Source organism: Peromyscus californicus, unplaced genomic scaffold (genome assembly GCF_007827085.1).
Source record: "Peromyscus californicus insignis strain IS unplaced genomic scaffold, ASM782708v3 Scaffold_3__1_contigs__length_106647218, whole genome shotgun sequence".
In the NCBI taxonomy this organism is placed as follows: Eukaryota; Metazoa; Chordata; class Mammalia; order Rodentia; family Cricetidae; genus Peromyscus; species Peromyscus californicus.
The window spans coordinates 18,357,190-18,375,346 of record NW_026294551.1 but is presented as its reverse complement, the minus strand read 5'-3'; the positions used below and the strand labels follow the sequence as shown (position 1 = coordinate 18,375,346).

At 40.0% G+C, this 18,157-nt stretch overlaps 1 protein-coding gene across 5 annotated transcripts in view; it reads right to left on the bottom strand.

Moving 5' to 3' along the window:
• Window positions 1–18,157, bottom strand: part of Kansl1 (KAT8 regulatory NSL complex subunit 1) — a 145,201-nt gene that overhangs the window by 29,123 nt on the left and 97,921 nt on the right. For 3 of the 5 annotated variants that reach the window (XM_052759672.1, XM_052759676.1, XM_052759673.1), the window contains one exon: window positions 10,344–10,442. The exons of the other annotated variants lie outside the window; for them this stretch is intronic. In XM_052759672.1, coding sequence (XP_052615632.1) covers window positions 10,344–10,442 — 99 coding nt within the window. The remainder of the gene's footprint in view (window positions 1–10,343; window positions 10,443–18,157) is intronic. 5 annotated transcript variants of the gene reach the window in all.

Sequence of the window (18,157 nt, the reverse complement as noted above, 5' to 3'; positions counted from 1 at the left end):
CTATGTGAACCAGATTTGCTTCAAACTCACAAAGATCAGCATTCTGTTTGCATGGCATGTATCCCTGCAGGCCAGAAGAGGGAGTAAGATCTTTTTTTTTTTGAGCTGAGGATTGAACCTAGGGTCTCTAGCAAGCGCTCTACCACTGAGCTAAATCCCCAACCCGAGGGAGCTAGATCTTATTACAGATGGTTGTGAGCCACCATGTGGTGCTGGGAATTGAACCCAGGTCCTCTGGAAGAGTAGTCAGTGCTCTTAACCTCTGAGCCATCTCTCCAGTCCCGTTACCCAGTTTATTAGACACATTCATGTAGCTAGAGTTTTCCTGCCTGGCCCACAGTCAGGACAAATTTCTCTCACCTGCCAGTCCCACAGCCGCTCAAACCCGACCAAATAAACACAGAGACTTATATTGGTTACAAACTGTATGGCCGTGGCAGGCTTCTTGCTAACTGTTCCTACAGCTTAAATGAATCCATTTCCATTAATCTATACCTTGCCACATGGCTCGTGGCTTACCGGCATCTTCACATGCTGTTTCTCATTGTGGCAGCTGGCAGTGTCTCTCTCACTCAGCCTTCCACTTCCCAGCTTTATTCTCCTCCTTGTCCCGCCTACACTTCCTGCCTAGCCAATGGCCAATCAGTGTTTTTTTTTTTTTTTTTTTTTTTTTTATTTATTATGGATACAGTGTTCTGCCTACATGCATGCTTGCAGGCCAGAAGAGGGCACCAGATGTCATTACAGATGGTTGTGAGCCACTTATGTGGTTGCTGGGAATTGAACTCAGGACCTCTGGAAGAAGAGCCAGTGCTCTTAACCGCTGAGCCATCTCTCCAGCCCCCAATCAGTGTTTTATTTATTGACTAATCAGCAACACATTTGCCATACAGAACATCCCACAGCACATTCATAATGCCTTAAGACAAATAGTACACACTTTATTCTGCAGTCTAAAAAGCTGCAAACATGTTAACAAGTATTTAATGAGTTTTTTTTTAAACATTCAGATGAACTCGATTACATAGCTCACATTTACATAAAAGGATAAAAAAGTTTAAGTGTCTAAAGCAGGGCCACAAAGTATTGCCTTTTGGAATAATCATGAGAATTAGAAGGGATACACACACACCACACCACACCACACCCACACACCACACCACACACACAGACCCACACATACAGGTTCTCTAAGAAACAGTGTACTGAGAAGCACAATGACACACACTTAAAAGCTCAGCATCTGGGAAGTTAAGGGGGGTGGGGAGTGGGGAGACTGCCTAGAATTCAAAGTTGTTGTGGCCAAAACAGCAAGAAAACAAAGCAGTCATTAAATTAGTGCCATATCACATCTTCTTGAAATACCATTCTTACACATTATCAGTTTTGTTCGCTAAAACAGTTTTTTCAGCTGGGTAATACTGAATTCAAACTGAACAGTTTGTTCAACTATAGCAGTTTGGTTTAGGTTAGTTATTTCTTGACAAACATCAAAATTACAATGCAAATTGAATGACAGGAATTTAATCTGTATTCTTGGCTTAAAGATCAGGTTGGCCTGCAACTCACAGATCCGCCTGCCCCTGCCTCCTGACTGCTGGGGTTAAAGGCGTGCGCTACCATCGCCTGGATGTTTTTCAACTTTCTAATGAATCCCTTCTTAGCACAAAGCCCCCATCATCTCAATGATACATTGCATAGTTTGGGTCTGTGTGTGCCCTTGCCTGTATGTGGAGGTCAAAAGACAACTTTGTGGAGTTGGTTCTCTCCTTTCCAACTTTATGTAGGTGCAGGAGGACTGAACTTAGGTCACCAGGCTTTTGTAGCAAGTGCCTTTACCAGCTGAGTCATCTTGTCAGCTTGATAATCAAGAACAGTTTTAAATGATATCAGTAAATACTGTTAGCAACATACACAAAGTACCATTCATTCCTACAAACTAGCACTTTGGCCAGGAAATTATCCTAAACGGAAGTGAAAGACTGTGAAAATTCCACTGTCACTAAGTTACTTATCTGGTATCAGTTTAAGCATATTTTAAAATGAGGTCACAAACCTCACTGCACTTTCCTGTTTGCGGATTGATCATTAAAGAAAATCTACACAATTTGAGACATGTATTCTCATGTATCCATGGTTGGCCTCAAACTCTCTAGAGCTGGCTTATATGGTGTTAGCAAGTGAACCAGGAGCTTTCATCCCTAGCCCCCAGAACTACTATTTTCAAAATTTCAAAAGGAATAATGTTTTAAGTCCAATAAACCTACAACCAAGATTTATATTTATATACAGTATTGCAAATATGTATAACCTAAGGAAATACCAACTGAAAACCATCTTGTAAATCCTTATTGCTTAACTTCATTATTTACAGCCAATTTTACCCAACAAAGATTGTTATGGATCAATATTTCTTAGCCAGTTTCTATTCCTTTAACTCTATCTTCAAACATTTGTAGGACCAAAGACCCATTCGACTTCCCCAGAAAACGCAAAAACTCAAGGAAAAGAAACTATTCCTGCTTAACCAAAGGTAAGAATGTTATCTTAAACTACTGAAAAAGCAATAGCTTACATTTTTAGCATACCTTTCTTGTGAGAGCCATATTAAGATTTAATAGTTCAGTTGTTTTTCCTATCACTTCTGTAAAGTAGAATGAGTATGGAAAGGATAAAAGATAACCAATATATAATACTTTACTGACATTATTTACCAATACTCAAGGAAGAATGTTTTCACTAAACGAAATCCTCAATTTTGAATTTAGACTAAATGGTCATTTAAACAATATTTACACAAAGGGGATTTTCCTTTTGCTTTTTAGAGGCAAAGTCTGAGGTAGAAGATGCCATGGTCACTCTCAGCTACATACTGAGTTTCTGGGCTATATGAGATCTCATCTTGAAACAACAACATACACATATCATCAACACCAAAAATGTACAAGTGCCTATTTGTGTACAAAACAATAAAACAAAACTAAAACCAAGGAAAAGATAATCCAAAACTAATGGTAGATGGAAAAAGAGCTAAACAAAACAAAACAAAAAACCCAAAAGAATGTATCTTTTAGAACCATACTATTGTTTCTTGAACCTCCTCTTATCAAAAAAAAAAAAAAAAAAAGCAGAATACAGTATTTATTTATTTAATTTAGGTTTCTCTGTGTAGCTTTGTGCCTTTCCTGGAACTCACTTAGTATCCCCGGCTGGCCTCGAAATCACAGAGATCTGCCTGGCTCTGCCTCCCGAGTGCTGAGATTAAAGGCGTGCGCCACCACCGCCTGGCCAGTATTTATAAACAAATACACCCCTATCACAAAAACATTATTAACCACCACAAAAGACATAAAGAAGGCCAGGAATAGAACATGCCTTTAATCCCAGCACTCAGAGACAGAGCCAGGACAGTCAGTGCTATGTAGAAACACCTAATGTCAAACAAACAAACAAACACAACAACAATGAAACCAACAACAAACCCATAAAGAAAGAAATTAATTTCTACTTCAGAAAATAGTCTGAACTGTATGATAAGATAGCATTAATATCCTGTACCCAAGCATTGTACTCTAGGGTAGTAAATTTATTTCACACTGTATATGACCAGGGATTAATAAAACTATTTTACATAGGTATTCTATTGCATACATAATTATTGTCAAATGTAGAGGCACATATATCTAGCTGCAGCACTTTGGAGGCCGAGTTAAGAGGATTGCTGCGAGTTGGAGGTCAGCCTTGGAAAGCAGTATCAAGTAACAAAATAAAAATAAACAAGTAACTGTCAATAACAAAGTGAAAACTATTATGATGAACTGTTAGCAATGGGTTGTTTTGTTTATTGACACAGGATTTAACTATATAGCCAGGCTGTTCTCAATCTCATTTTCTTATTTTTTAGATTATTTTATGTGCATGAGTATTTTCCTTGCATGTGTGTATGTGTGCCTGGTGCCTTTATAGGAAAGGCATCAGATACCCTACAACTGGAGTTCCATAGGTTGTGAGCCATGATGCATGTAGTTTGAAGTTTTTCTGTATCCAGCCCAGTCCACAGCAGCTTATAAAATAAACACACAGAGGCTTATATTAATTACAAACTGTTTGGTCCATGGCTCAGGCTTCTTACTAGTCAGCTCTTTCTCTTAAATCAACCTATTTCTATTAATCTGTATGTTGCCACGAAGCTGTTTATGCTGGCATCTTGTTGTTCCTTGGGTGGTGGGCTAGTGTCTCTCATGACTCCACTCTTCTTCATCTCCATCTTCAGTCTGAATGTACCGCCTAACCTTATTCTGCCTCGCCATTGGCCAAAAAGCTTTATTTATCAACCAATGAGAACAACACATATTCACAGCATACACCAAGACATTCCACAGCAGATGCAGGGGCTGAGAAATGAATTAAAGTCTTCTGCAAAAGCAACTTGTACTCTTAACTACTGAGCCATCTCTCTCTCTCTAGCCCTTAGTCTTAAACTCTTGATTTTGCCCAAAGCCTACCTAGCAGTGCTGGGACAGCTCCAACTCATAATTTTTAAAACATAAACAGACAATGAAATAAAATAGATGTGTTAGATATATGAACACCAGTAGTTAAGTTTCTTGGCTTTATCTATTGAGAAATCTTATAATCAATGATACAGATAACATTTGAGTGTAACCAGTAACCAGATCTTGGTTTCTACACAATGTTCTCCAAGGCCAGTCAGGGCAGTTTAGTCACATATTACCTCAAAAAAATAAAAAATAAAACAAAGTAAACAATGTAAACAAGTAAAAATGCCACAGGGGCCAATCTAAAGGCGATCCCAATGTCATAACTAGATAATTCAAGCATATGAATCTAAAAAAAGAACCCATATAAAATAAGATCAATGGTCACGGATCTATTATGAAATAAGTAACTGAATAAAGAGCTGAGCAAATAGGTTCAGTGAGTAAAACACTTGCCAAGCAAGCATGAGGATCTTAATTTGGTTCCCCGGAGCTTTCATAAATCATGAGCTAGACTGACAGCCCTCCTATAATCCCAAAGCCAGGGGAGCAGAGACAAGGGAGCCCCTGGAGCAAGCTGTCAAGCTAGACTAGCTCAATTGGAGAACTCTGCCTTATAGTGAGGATCTCAATATAAAAGAGAATGCAAACAGGAAAACACCAGATATCAACCTTGTGCTCCCCTCCCCAGCACACACACACTAAGTAAATAACTAAATGACAAGGAAAGACATTATTGTACGTAATGGCAGTTCTTGCTTGGAATCACAGTACTTCAGAGGCTGAAGCAGTGGGATTGAGACTCTGATGCTAAACCTGACCTATACTGCCTCAGAAAAAAACAACTGTTTAAAAAATTTCTTTAGATTTCTTCAAATAAGGGCTATTACATAAATTCACTGAGCCACATCCCTCACCCACAATGAATTATCTTAACATTTGATGAAAAGTAACTGACTGCACACCATGTGCCATTCTCTCTATTCTGGTTTCTTCTTCCTCCTCTTAATTTGGAGACAGTCTCATGTATCCCAGGCTGGCCTCAAACTGACTATATAGTCAGGGTTGACCTTGAACTCCTGATATTGCTGCTCCTAACTAGCATGTGATGTTATTACATGTGTGTACTATCATATACTCAGCTTTACTTTATCTTTCTTTCTTTTTTAATGACAGGGTTTCTCTGTGCAGCCTTGGCTGTGCTGGAATTTGCTCTGTAGACCAGGCTGGCCTCAAACTCAGAGCTCTATCTCCCTCTACCTCCCAAGTGCTGGGTTTAAAGGCATGTGCTACCACCGCTTTACTGTTTCTTGATGGTAATTATTCAATTACTTGTTGCCAATAAATCGAAATGCAACTGAATTTAATGTATTGACACCCCCCCCCACACACACACACAGGGTTTCTCCATGCAGTTTTGGTGCCTGTCCTAGATCTCGCTCTGTAAACCAGGCTGGCCTCGAACTCACAGAGATCTACCTGACTCTGCCTCCCGAGTGCTGGGATTAAAGGCATGCACCACTGCTGCCCGGCCATGTATTGACCTTTTATCGTGAGATCTTTATATGAAAGGTCTAATGACTTCTGCATAAAGTTTTCAAAACTGAGTTTTGCTTTGTATTTTCCAATCTGAATGCCTTATATCCTAGCTATGACAAAGTACAATGCCTTTGCAATATTCCTTCTTCTACATAGGCAAAAATGCACTGTGTTTTACCAAGTAGTATTAACAGTGAATATATGTTTTCTAAGGAAGTTTGCTTCTAGCCACAGTTTACTGACAGTTTTATTTCTTTAAACATTTTAAGTTACATTTATTTGTGTGTGGGGAAATGCATACTAAAGTACACTTGTGGAGGCCATAAGATAACCTGTGGGAGTTTTCTTTCCTTTCACCACGAGTCCCACGGATTGAATTCGGGTTATCAGGCTTGGTGGCAAGCATTCTTACTTGCTGAAGCAGCCTATCCCGTTGGCTTTTAACTCTAATGATGGCCTCTAACTCTAATGGTGCACCAATAGAAGCCTTTTTGTTGTTTATGACACATCCTATATTCATTCATTTGATCTGCTACTATGTTATTGAAGGTTTTTGCTTCTGCGTTCAGAAGGAACAAAAATGGTTAGAAATTTTTCTATCAGATTTTGGGTACACTAGACTTTTTTTTTTTTTTTTTTTTTTTTTGGTTTTTCGAGACAGGGTTTCTCTGTGTAGCTTTGCGCCTGTCCTGGAACTCACTTGGTAGCCCAGGCTGGCCTCGAACTCACAGAGATCCACCTGGCTCTGCCTCCCGAGTGCTGGGATTAAAGGCGTGCGCCACCACCGCCCGGCAGGGTACACTAGACTTATCAATTTAGTTTGAAAATGTTTGCAAAACTAAATTCAATTTATTAAACAAAAATATGGCTATTCACTTACTTATATTTGGCTCACTGTAACCATAAATGCCACCACTATGGAGTCAACACACAATGAATAGAAAATAGTCAGAAAAAACATATCTGTATTGAACATTCACAGACTTTTGGGGTTATTATTCCCTCATACAATGTATATTATGTATTAGAGGTAATTTAAATGTTATTTAAGAGACAAAGTATATGGGGAGGTACATGTAAGTTATATGGAAACATTATCTTCTCTATTAGAGACTGTGATGTTCATTGATGGGGAGGGGTAAAAGAAAGGGGCAGTCAGTCTCAAAATCTGTATTGCTTATAGAATTTGAGTATTTCATCTATGTAGCCAAAGCAGCATTAAGCTGTTTATACAATTTTATTATTTGTAAAATCTGTAGTGATAGTTTTTCTTCATGCTGGCAATTTTTATCTTTTCTTCTTTGTATTGGTAATGACTTACTAACTTTACTATCTTTGTCTTGCCTGCATGTCTGTGCACCATGTGCACACACAGCCTGCAAAGGCCAGAGGTACTGGATTCCCTCAGACTGGAGTCATAGATGGTTATGAGCTACCACATAGATGCTGGGAATTTAACTTCACTCCTCTGGAGGAGCAGCCTGTGTTCCTAACCTCTAAGCCATCTCTCCAGCCTTGTGTGTGTGTGTGTGTGTGTGTGTGTGTGTGTGTGTGTGTGTGTGTGTGTGTGTGTGTGTGTGTGTGTTTTAAAGATAAGGTTTCTTGATGGCTGGAGAGGGCTGTGTATGAATTATCTTAATTAGGCTAACCTAACCCATTCCCTGGGATAGGGTCCTAAACTACATAAAGAAGAAAGATAACTGAGCACCAGAATTTATGGCTCTTGGATTCTTGACTGCTGGTAGAATGTGTGACTAGTTATGTCACAAGCTCCCTGACTTCCCTGCCATGACATACTGTACCCTGGAAGCATGAGCATTCTTTCATCAGGTTATCTAATCACAGCAACAGGAAAAGTAGTAATTAACAGAGCTCGAAGCCAGCCTGAGAAACTTATTAAGACCCAGTTCTCCATTCTTTTTTTGTTTGTTTGAGACAGGATTTCTCTGTGTAGCCCTGGCTATCCTGGAATTAGCTCTCTAGACCAGGCTAGAGAATTCTAGGCTGCTCTGAAATTCAGAGAGATCTGTTTGCTTCTGCTTCCCAAGTGCTGGGATAAAGGTGTGTGCCACCCCTGCCTAAAGACCCCCCCCTCTCTCCCCCCGTTTTTTGAGACAGGGTTTCTCCGTGTAGTTCTGAAGGAGAAAAAAAAATTTATTTTTTTACTTCCCTGCTATGTCTGAAAGACACTGTTTCCTAGCTGTCATTAAACATCTATGGCTCTTACAATCTTTTTAATGATGTCTGACCCTAAACGTGACATCTTTATCACACTTCCTCCTCTCCCGAAGGCTAATCCAACTTTTGATGTTTGTGTGGGTTTTTTTTTTTTTTTTTTGGAGACAAGGCCCATAGTTCCTAATCGTGGCTCAAACTCACTATGTAGCAAAATACAATATTTTTTTTTCTCCTTCAAACATTATCAATACCCGTTCATCTCTAGTAATGTTACACTATAATCAGTGTTTCTACAGTATAGACCCTGGATTTTGTTGTGTTGGTTTGTTTTTGTTTTTTCTGAGACAGGGTTTCTCTGTGTAGTTTTGGTGCCTGTCCTGGATCTCGGTCTGTAGACCAGGCTGGCCTCGAACTCACAAAGATCCACCTGGCTCTGCCTCCCGAGTGCTGGGATTAAAGGTGTGCACCACCACTACCACCGCCGCCGCCGCCGCCCCAGCAAGACTGGGTCTCAAGACAAGAAAAAGCAAGCATGAATCCAAAATAGCAGAACTAGATAAAGACCAATCCAAGATTCACACATCTCTAATCTCTTCCTTGGGAAAAAACTGGTTTTCACCAAATCATGAGTTCATACTAATAATAATAGAAAATAAGTGATGACTAAGTATTTTGGGTTGCAGATAAAAGTAAACTCCTTAGTTTAACTTAAACAACCACCACTCACAATTTCTTCTTCTCTTAGGAAGCATAGCCAAAAGAAAACATTAACATCAACAAAGTCTATAGTTTCAAAGTCACTGAAACTTCTACCAAGTAATGTTAATATTCATAAAAGTCAGTACCTTTTTAAGGAGAAAGGATAAAAAAAAATCTGAACCAGGACCTAATAATATAGAAGATTATTAAGATGACAGTTTCATTCTCATTACAAAGCAAGAATCATTCACAAAAGTATTTTTGGTATTTCTGTGGTGTTCTCTAATCTGACTTTTTTTTTAACCCTTTGCTCTTTTTATTTGTTCTTTGAGAATTCTGTACAATGTGTTTGATCATATTTACAGACATACCTGTCCCAACTCCTCCCAGATCTACTCTTCCCTTTCCTACACAACCAAATTTATGTAACAATAAAAAAAAATCTAGCCAGTCACAATGACATATGCCTTTAATCTTAATCTCAGCACTCTGTAAAGCAGAGGCAGGAGGATTTGTGTGTTCAAGGCTAGACTGGTCTACACAGTGAGTTCCAGGATTGCCTGGACTACATAAGAGAGTCTGTCTCCAACCCCCAGTGCCCCTAGCCGACAAAGTCCAACTATGCTGTCTATATACTCCTGAATGAGTGGCCTTCCACTGGAAAAAACTAACTCTCTCTCAGCAGCTGCCAGTGGGCAGCAACTTCTTGGCTATAGGTAGGGCTTTGTGACTACCTCTCCTCTCTATGTTGGTATTTTGTCTGGCTAGAGAGTCTATACAGGTCTTACACATACTGTCATAACCACTATGAATTTATATGTGCAACTGCCCTGCTATGACTGAAAGACACTGTTTCCTAGCTGTCATTAAACATCTATGGCTCTTACAATCTTTTTAATGATGTCTGACCCTAAATGGGACATCTTTATCACACTTCCTCTTCTCCCGAAGGCTAATCCTAATCTTGGCTCAAACTAACTAGGTAGCAAAAGATGACCTTGATGCTCTGATGCTCCTCCCAAGTGTTGGAATTACCTGGCTTAAGCAGTGCTGAGAACGGAACTACAGAGTTGTGCATGACATACAATCCCTCTACCAAGTAAGCTTCATCCCCAGCCTTAATCCTACATTTTACTGAAAAAGCTTTCTCTCTCTCTCTCTCTCTCTCTCTCTCTCTCTCACACACACACACACACACACACACACACACACACACACACACACACACACACACACAAACGCACGCACGCACCTGCACACGTTATACTGGTTCAGTAAAGTTACCCCATCAAAAACGTATGAGCATGTTGTAACAACAGTGCCCTGATTTCAACCACTACTCTAACTTAGAGTTTGAGCTAGCTGTAGTTGATTGACCTGTTAAGAGCTACCTTATTTTTTCCCCCCTTTTCTATCTTTTATACTTACCAATTTATCAGTCCCATGATCTGTCTTCACCTCAGAACTAAGTGAAAATAAGTCTGTTGTATGGTCTGGGAAAGGTGCCTCCCCAAGGACTATCAACCCCTGTAGGACAAAGAGTAGAAAAACAGTGTGAGTGGTATAAACTGCAAGCTTAGGAATTAATCTCAAATTGGTTGGGGAAGGGAGTTTGTTAACTAGCGGCCTTTTCCCTTACCCTATGGCTCTAAAACAGCCTGGAAAAGCAACAGCTTTATTTCCCTGAAATTTATTTCAGGGTTGTAGGTAAGCTCAGTGGTAGAGCACTTGCACCCTTCTGTGCAAGGCCTTGGATTCTAACCCTGTCAAAAAGGCTTCAACAAAAAGTTGAAGAACAGCGACAAATTCAGCAAGATGTTAGGACTCTGACACAAGCCAGAGATGACTCAGTAAGTACAGGAGCTTGCTGCTATGCCTGATAATATATACATGATGGAGCAGGAGAGCTGACTCCATAAGTTCTCCTTTGGCTTCCAAGATCTCATTGTGGCATATATGTGCATGTGCATGTAAATTTAAAAGAAAGATTTAGACCTTCACATTCCCCTTTTTCTTTCACTCTAATTCACCTACAAAGCTTGTCTTACACATTACTCCTTTTATTCTGACCTACCAGATCTAGAATCTTATCAAATTAGAGTACTTCATTGTACCTGATAAATTATCAACTAGACTTTATTAGATCACCATGAGCAAGGGAAGGTTTTCAGTTAGTCTGTCATAAATGTGTATATAAAGAATTACTACAGTGGGCTACTTTTGTAAATAATGAATTCATGAACTCAAATAACTCTGAGTACAAAAACAAAAAAACAAAAAAAGGAGGGTGAAACACAAATGGAATAGTCTGTGCAACTGAACCAGGAACTTCTTAAAACAGGTCCCAAATGTGCCTATTTCTTAGAAGCTATGTAATACCTCAGACTGAGTCTGTGCCTAACAATTTCAAATCCAGACTTTATAATCATCATATAAAAGAAGTTATTTATGAGAGCAAACAAAATTAAGTTTTTCATTTAGTTGGTGGCACATGCCTATGATTCTAGTACTTGGGAGACCCAAGTCAAAAAGACATTGAGTTTGAGGTGAAACTGAACTATATAGTAAGACTTAGCCTCAAAATTAAACATTAGTTTTATTTGGAATGTGTATGTGGGGTATGTGTGTGAATGCATCTATGTGAATGTTAGATCTGAAGTTAATGTCAAGTTATCTTTCTCCGCCCCTGCATTTTATTGAAGCAGAGTTCCTCACTGAACCTGGAGCTTGTCAATTCAGGCCAGTCTAGCTCACCAGCTCCTCGTGGGGATCTTATGTCTGTCTTCCCCATCCCCAATTACTTCTCCCTCTTGACAGAATCACTATGAAGCCCAAGCTGTCTTTGAACTCACAAATCTTTCTGCCTTAATTTCCTGAGTTCTGAGCATAGTCATGTGCCACAACATTCACCTAAAGATTCTGACTGTATTAGTAGTTTCAGCTTTTTGGGTCATAATATAAGCTTTTTGAACTACTGAGTCAATGATCCAGCACTAGAATCCTTTCTAACTCTACATCTTTATGAAGCAAGTCTGTTTTAAGACATGAAAAGGGGGAGGTAAGAACACCGGCTGCTCTTCCAAATTTCCAGTACCCACACAATGGCTTAAAATTGTCTGTAACCACAGTTCCTGGAGATACATTGCCTTCTTCTGGCCTCTGTGTGAACTAGGCACACAAGTAGTGCACAGAAATATATACGGGAAATACACAGAGGCAAAATACTCATACACATAAAATGAAATTTAAAAAATTTAACAATGAAAATAGAAAAAAATTGAAAGTACCAAGAAAACAATCTGTAGTTTAAGGGGTGGGGGTAAGGGATGGTGTCTTTTTTTCTCTCTCTCTGAAAGAGAAAAACCTAACTATACTAGAATGGGACTACACACACACACACACACACACACACATACACACACACACACACACACACACACACAACACACACACAAAATGAAGAATGCTAAGAAAAAAAGAGAGAGGACAGTACTCATATAGGAGAATCATTTACCTTTGGAGAAATGGGGTTCCATACCAAGTTGATACTGAAATTTTTTATTACTTTAAAATTCATAAGTTCAGGGGCTAAGGATACATTTCAGTAGTATAGCCTATGTTTACGGTGAAGGCCCCCAAGTTCAAATTTCAGTACATGAAAAAGTCCTTATGAAACCACAAAAAGGTTTTTTTTTGTTTTTGTTTTTGTTTTTTTCCCCGAGACAGGGTTTCTCTGTATAGCTTTGCGCCTTTCCTGGAACTCACTTGGTAGCCTAGGTTGGCCTCAAACTCACAGAGATCTGCCTTGCTCTGCCTCCCGAGTGCTGGGATTAAAGGCGTGCACCACCACCGCCTGGCAACACAAAAAGACTCTTGAAACATTTCCACAAATGCACATATAAACAAGCTTTCAAATTTAATATAAAGCAGTATACGTCAATCAAAAGTTTCTCCATTTAAGGGAAACTTCCATCTGAGCATAGTGGCTTATATCCAACACCATAGCATTGAGGAAGATGAGTCAAGAGGAAGGCCATAAATTCAAGGTCATTCTTCTGGCCCATAAAAGGACTCTGTCTCAAAAAACATAAATATTAAAAATATTTTCTTCCTTAATTTGTAAGCATAAAACAGACCCCCTAAACCTTACCACTTTAAAGTTAAACACTTTGAAAAGGCAGTGTTCTACAACCCACAGAACCATGGAGACTATATATATAGCATGGGGGACCCTAGGACGACTGTGGCTTATAATAAGTTTTGGTTTTACTCAATTACTGAGCAAGCCTCAATGAAACATTTCACAATTAAGATGGGAATACATTCTGTATCAAGCTGGTAATAGAAAGGTGGATAAATTGATTAATTTGAAAAAGTGAAAATAAAAAAAAATAAAAAAGAAAAGAAAATTTGAACTGCTTAAGGTCTCCTGTTGCAAATCACCCTCTGGAGCGATGGAAGGATCTTTCTACTAGCACTTGGAGGAGACCCGATCTGGAGTTGGTGTGGGCCCGGGGTTCTGTTTGTATCGTTCCTTAGGACAATGAGGTTCCTCTTTGGATTCCTGAGCGCTGTGTGAGCCCTGTGGCTGCTGCTGAAACTCAACATGACAGAGATCTATTGGGCCTTAATGAAAAACTCTCCCCTTCTGATGCCAATGGGAATTGAGAGCCCAATATGGCCAGCTTTGGCAAGCATTAACATAATAAGCCTAGGAACTGTAGCCATGCTTTTGGATTCTCCAGAAGAGTTGCCAGCCTAAGTCGTGCTGAGATCAAGAAAAATGGGCCTTGGCGGTTCGTGTTCCTGGAGTTGTATCCATGCCAGTGGATGTCCACATGCTCCAGAAGAGAATTTGACATTGCTGCTGCCATTGTTGCTGTTATAGCAGTGGTGGACACCGCTGCTACTGTTTCTGGGATTACCATTTCATAATTGCTTAGTACAGCTAACACAGTGGAGACCCTGGCAGCAAAAATAGCTACCTCAGTTAGTTAATCTTTCATTCTATTGGGCATGATAAATTTAATTCAATAGTGATATACATCTCAATTGGCTTTGAAAATTATAAATTTATAAACTCAAGTTCCATTTGCTTTTGGGATACCATCTTACAAGGACTCCAATTTGCAGTAAGGCTCGTTAAGAAAGGGAATGGCTCAGTTGCTTTTAGCCTACTGGCTATGGGTGGGATAGGACCTCTGTTGGTCTTTTCTGTGTCGAACACATAGACTGCAAGCCCAGTGCCACTTTGAGATCTTTGGCAGCAATTAACTCTGCAGCTCACACACAATCGAGCCTGTATAATGAGTATTCAGAGACAGGTAATGCCTGGGGGGGCGGTCACCAACCTAAGACAGAGCGCCTGTGTGGCCTGGGCAGGTGTCTCCATGACGGGTAAGGTGACCTGCTGACGTCCCATGCAACCTAAGTCAGAAGCTCATTTTTTAGTAAAAGGGGGACCTGTAGGGCCCTGGCCCCCGTTTTGGGTAACTATTGCCTTGTTTGCTGACCTTGATCTTGATATCCTCCCTATGCTAATTCCCTGCTAGGTCCCACCCTCCCTCCTGAATGCTTAAGGGAAGTTCCTTGTCTGTGTATCCTGCATAATGGGCATTAACAGCTTAGATACAAGAGTGTAAAACATTGGTAGCGAACTTCTGCCCTCCAGGGGTTCTCCCATTGTGCTGTAAGCCTGTATTTAAGACCTCTTCCCTCCTTCAATAAACAGCATTCAGCATTAAAAAAAAAAAAAAAAAAAGAAGAAGAAGAAAAGGCAGTGTTCTTGTGCATTATTTCTGAAAAATATTCCATCTAAACTGGGTATGATAGTAATGCCTATCATCTCAGAACTTATAAGCAGACAATAGCATTAGGTCAGTTTGGGATATATGAGACCCATCTCAGAAAACAAAACAACACTCATGAGGCTGAGATGAGTATTTGGAGTGGTGACTAATGGGGGAATCAAGACAAGGACTTGAAACATAGTCCAAGCTGGCTCTGAACTCACAATCCTCTTATCTCAGCCTTCAGGAGGTTGGGATTAAAGCTATGTACCATCATGCCCATCTAAGTTAATTTCTGCGTTTAAACAAGGACCAAAAGATTAAGAATTGGCCGGGCGGTGGTGGCGCACGCCTTTAATCCCAGCACTCGGGAGGCAGAGCCAGGCGGATCTCTGTGAGTTCGAGGCCAGCCTGGGCTACCAAGTGAGTTCCAGGACAGGCGCAAAGCTACACAGAGAAACCCTGTCTCGAAAAACCAAAAAAAAAAAAAAAAAAAAGATTAAGAATTGAAAGAGATCACAATGGTATATAGTTAAATAAATTATTAAAGTATAAGTCTTCAGTTGATTCCACTCATCTCCCTTCCATCTTTTTATTAAATTCAGTGTGTGTGTGTGTGTGTGTGTGTGTGTGTGTGTGTGTGTGTGTTGCCCATGTGCCTCAGTCTCTTTAAGTACTAAAATTACAGGCCTTAGCTCTTTCTGTATCCAGAGGTTTCAATGCTCATTTTTTTCCCCTTTTTCTTTCTGTTCTTTTTTCCACTGAGACAGGGTTTCTCTCTGTAGCTTTGCCTGTCCTGGAACTCACTTTGTAGAACACCTGGCCTCAAAACTCAGAGATCAGTCTGCCTCTTTCTGCCTGGGATTAAAGGTGTACACCAGTAGGCTTGGCTTCAAGTATTTTCTCAGTTTCCATCTTCAACTTTTCTCTTACTAACAACTGACATGTAATTTCACAGGTGACCAAGCAGGAAGAATAAAAAATAGTAATGGATGCTTAAGACTGCTTACACAGAAGAAGTAGTTGCTAACATCAAACCCAACTTGGTCTCTATGCTTTTCCTCAGTTTTATTTACTAGATGTGAAATTTTAATACATATGTCCTAAAGAAATGATAAAAAGACAAAAAAGCACACAGAATGTGTTAAAAAGAAAATAGTGTGGAGAGAGTTTACATTTATCTGTTATAAGCCTCTAACCAGATATTAACTCTAAAACTTGGATAAAGATATATGAATGAACTTCTGCATAGGAAAGTGCATGCATGTCAGATGACAGATGCTGCTACTGTAAGAGGAATTAGCCAGGACCCTCCTGCAGCCTCTTTTCCCCATCCAAGGTACACCAAACAAACTACCCACTATGTTGTTTACAAGGCAGAAGTCCCTACAGTGGGTAGGACAAGATCAGCTTATCGCTAGTCAGAGACCATTCTCCTTTCAAAGTATTCAAAGTAAGAAATTTCCTTTGTTCTGCTGGGTTGCTATTACATCTCTAAGCTACCCTCTCTAAGGAATAAACGAATATTTCACCTAAAAGCTATCTTAGCACTTCTCAATGGAACCTGTCAAGAATCTTTATAACTCAAAAACAATGCACTGTTTTCCCTTTTCTAAGGTAGGAAGCATCTTACAAAAGGGGGGAGAGGGCGCTAACTAGCTGACCTAGGAAAATTCAAACGAAAATATAAGTATGTATGAGGTCCTCAATTCTCTCCCTGAGTGTAACACAAACAGTAAGTGGTACTGCACTCAAGGGTTAGCAACAAGAAAATAAGGAGTTCAAGATCCCCCTTGGCCACAAGTTGAAGGCCAGACTATTCCCCCAACAAAAATCTAATGATACCACAGTGTATAAAAGAGGAGGAGGGCCAGGTGGTGGTGGCGCATGCCTTTAATCCCAGCACTTGGGAGGCAGAGCCAGACGGATCTCTGTGAGTTCGAGGCCAGCCCAGTCTACGGAGTGAGATCCAGGACAGGCACCAAAACTACACAGAGGAACCCTGTCTCAGAAAAAAAACAAAAACAAACAAACAAACAAAAAACAAAAAACCCAAAAATGGAGGAATTACTAGAAATTGTACTTTTGTCAGAGAACAACAAAAATACTTATTTCCAAGAGGAACCTTTGGGAGGGTAAGTACATAAGATTTAGAAGGTAACAGCTAACTTTTGATAGAACAGAAATCAGTGTCTAGACCCTGGAACCCCCTAGCAACACAACGGTCCTCAAATGCTTTTCCCTTTTTTTAATGAATAGATCGCTTTAAATTTTTATTATTAAACTTTATTTTTACTTTATGTACACGGTATTTTGCCTTAATCTATGTCTATGTACCACATGTATATAATTACCTTTGGAAGGTGTTTGATCCCCTGGGACTGGGGTTATTGACAGTTGTGGGCTGCTATGTGGGTGTTGGGAATCAAAATCTGGAAAGAGTAGTTTGTGCTTAACTGTTGAATGTCTCTCAAAGCCCCTGGAATAGAATACTTTTAAGAAAGGTAAAATCAGCCAGGTGGTGTTGGTGATTTAATCCCAGGACTCTGGAGACACAGACAGACGGATCTCTGTGAGTTCATGGCCAGGACAGCCAGGAATGTTACACAGAGAAACCCTAACTCTAAGGAAGGGAGGAAGGGAGGAAAGGAGGGAGGGAGAGAGGGAGGGATGGATCAATGTATAGCAAAGTAAATCAGGAATGATGGTACACCCTCTATAAGACCCAGTAACTAAGGGGGCAGAATTGAACTGAAGATAACCTGAGTTACAAAGCAGAGTACTAGGCTAGAGTGTGCTACACAGTGAGAGACTGCCTAAAAACCTTTACCTACAACAAAGCACCACCTTAAAAAGCCAAATATGATGGCAGACACCTTTAACTTGAGTACGTGGAAGGCAGAGGCAGGAGGATCAGCCATTCAAAGTCATCCTTGGTTACATAGTGAGTTGAGGCAAGTCTGAGCTAAATGACACCTTGGGAAGGGAGGGCAGAAAATGGAACTGAGCTTCCTCATCTGTAACAAAATTAATGATAACATGTGGCAAGTACTTTAAAAAAGTTCCATGTCCCCTAATCTACCCAAAGACAAATTCACAACTCAACCAGCTATCACCAAGCATAAAATCATCTCATAAAAAGGGAAGTACAGGGGTTGGGGATTTAGCTCAGTGGTACAGCGCTTGCCTAGCAAGCACAAGGCCCTGGGTTCGGTCCTCAGCTCTGGGAGGGGAAAAAAAAAAGGGAAGTATAATCCATGCAAGCTTGGCAAATCATGGAAGTGAAATTTAGCAGTACTTAGCATACTTCTTTTTCTGCAGTTTGTCACATCTACTATCGCAGGAGAAAAATATCCTCCCACTTTGTATGTAAAAAAAAGTAAACAAAGCAACTGCTAAACTGAACCATAGCCCTGGAATTAGATAATCAAATCTCAGCTCTGTGCACTCATT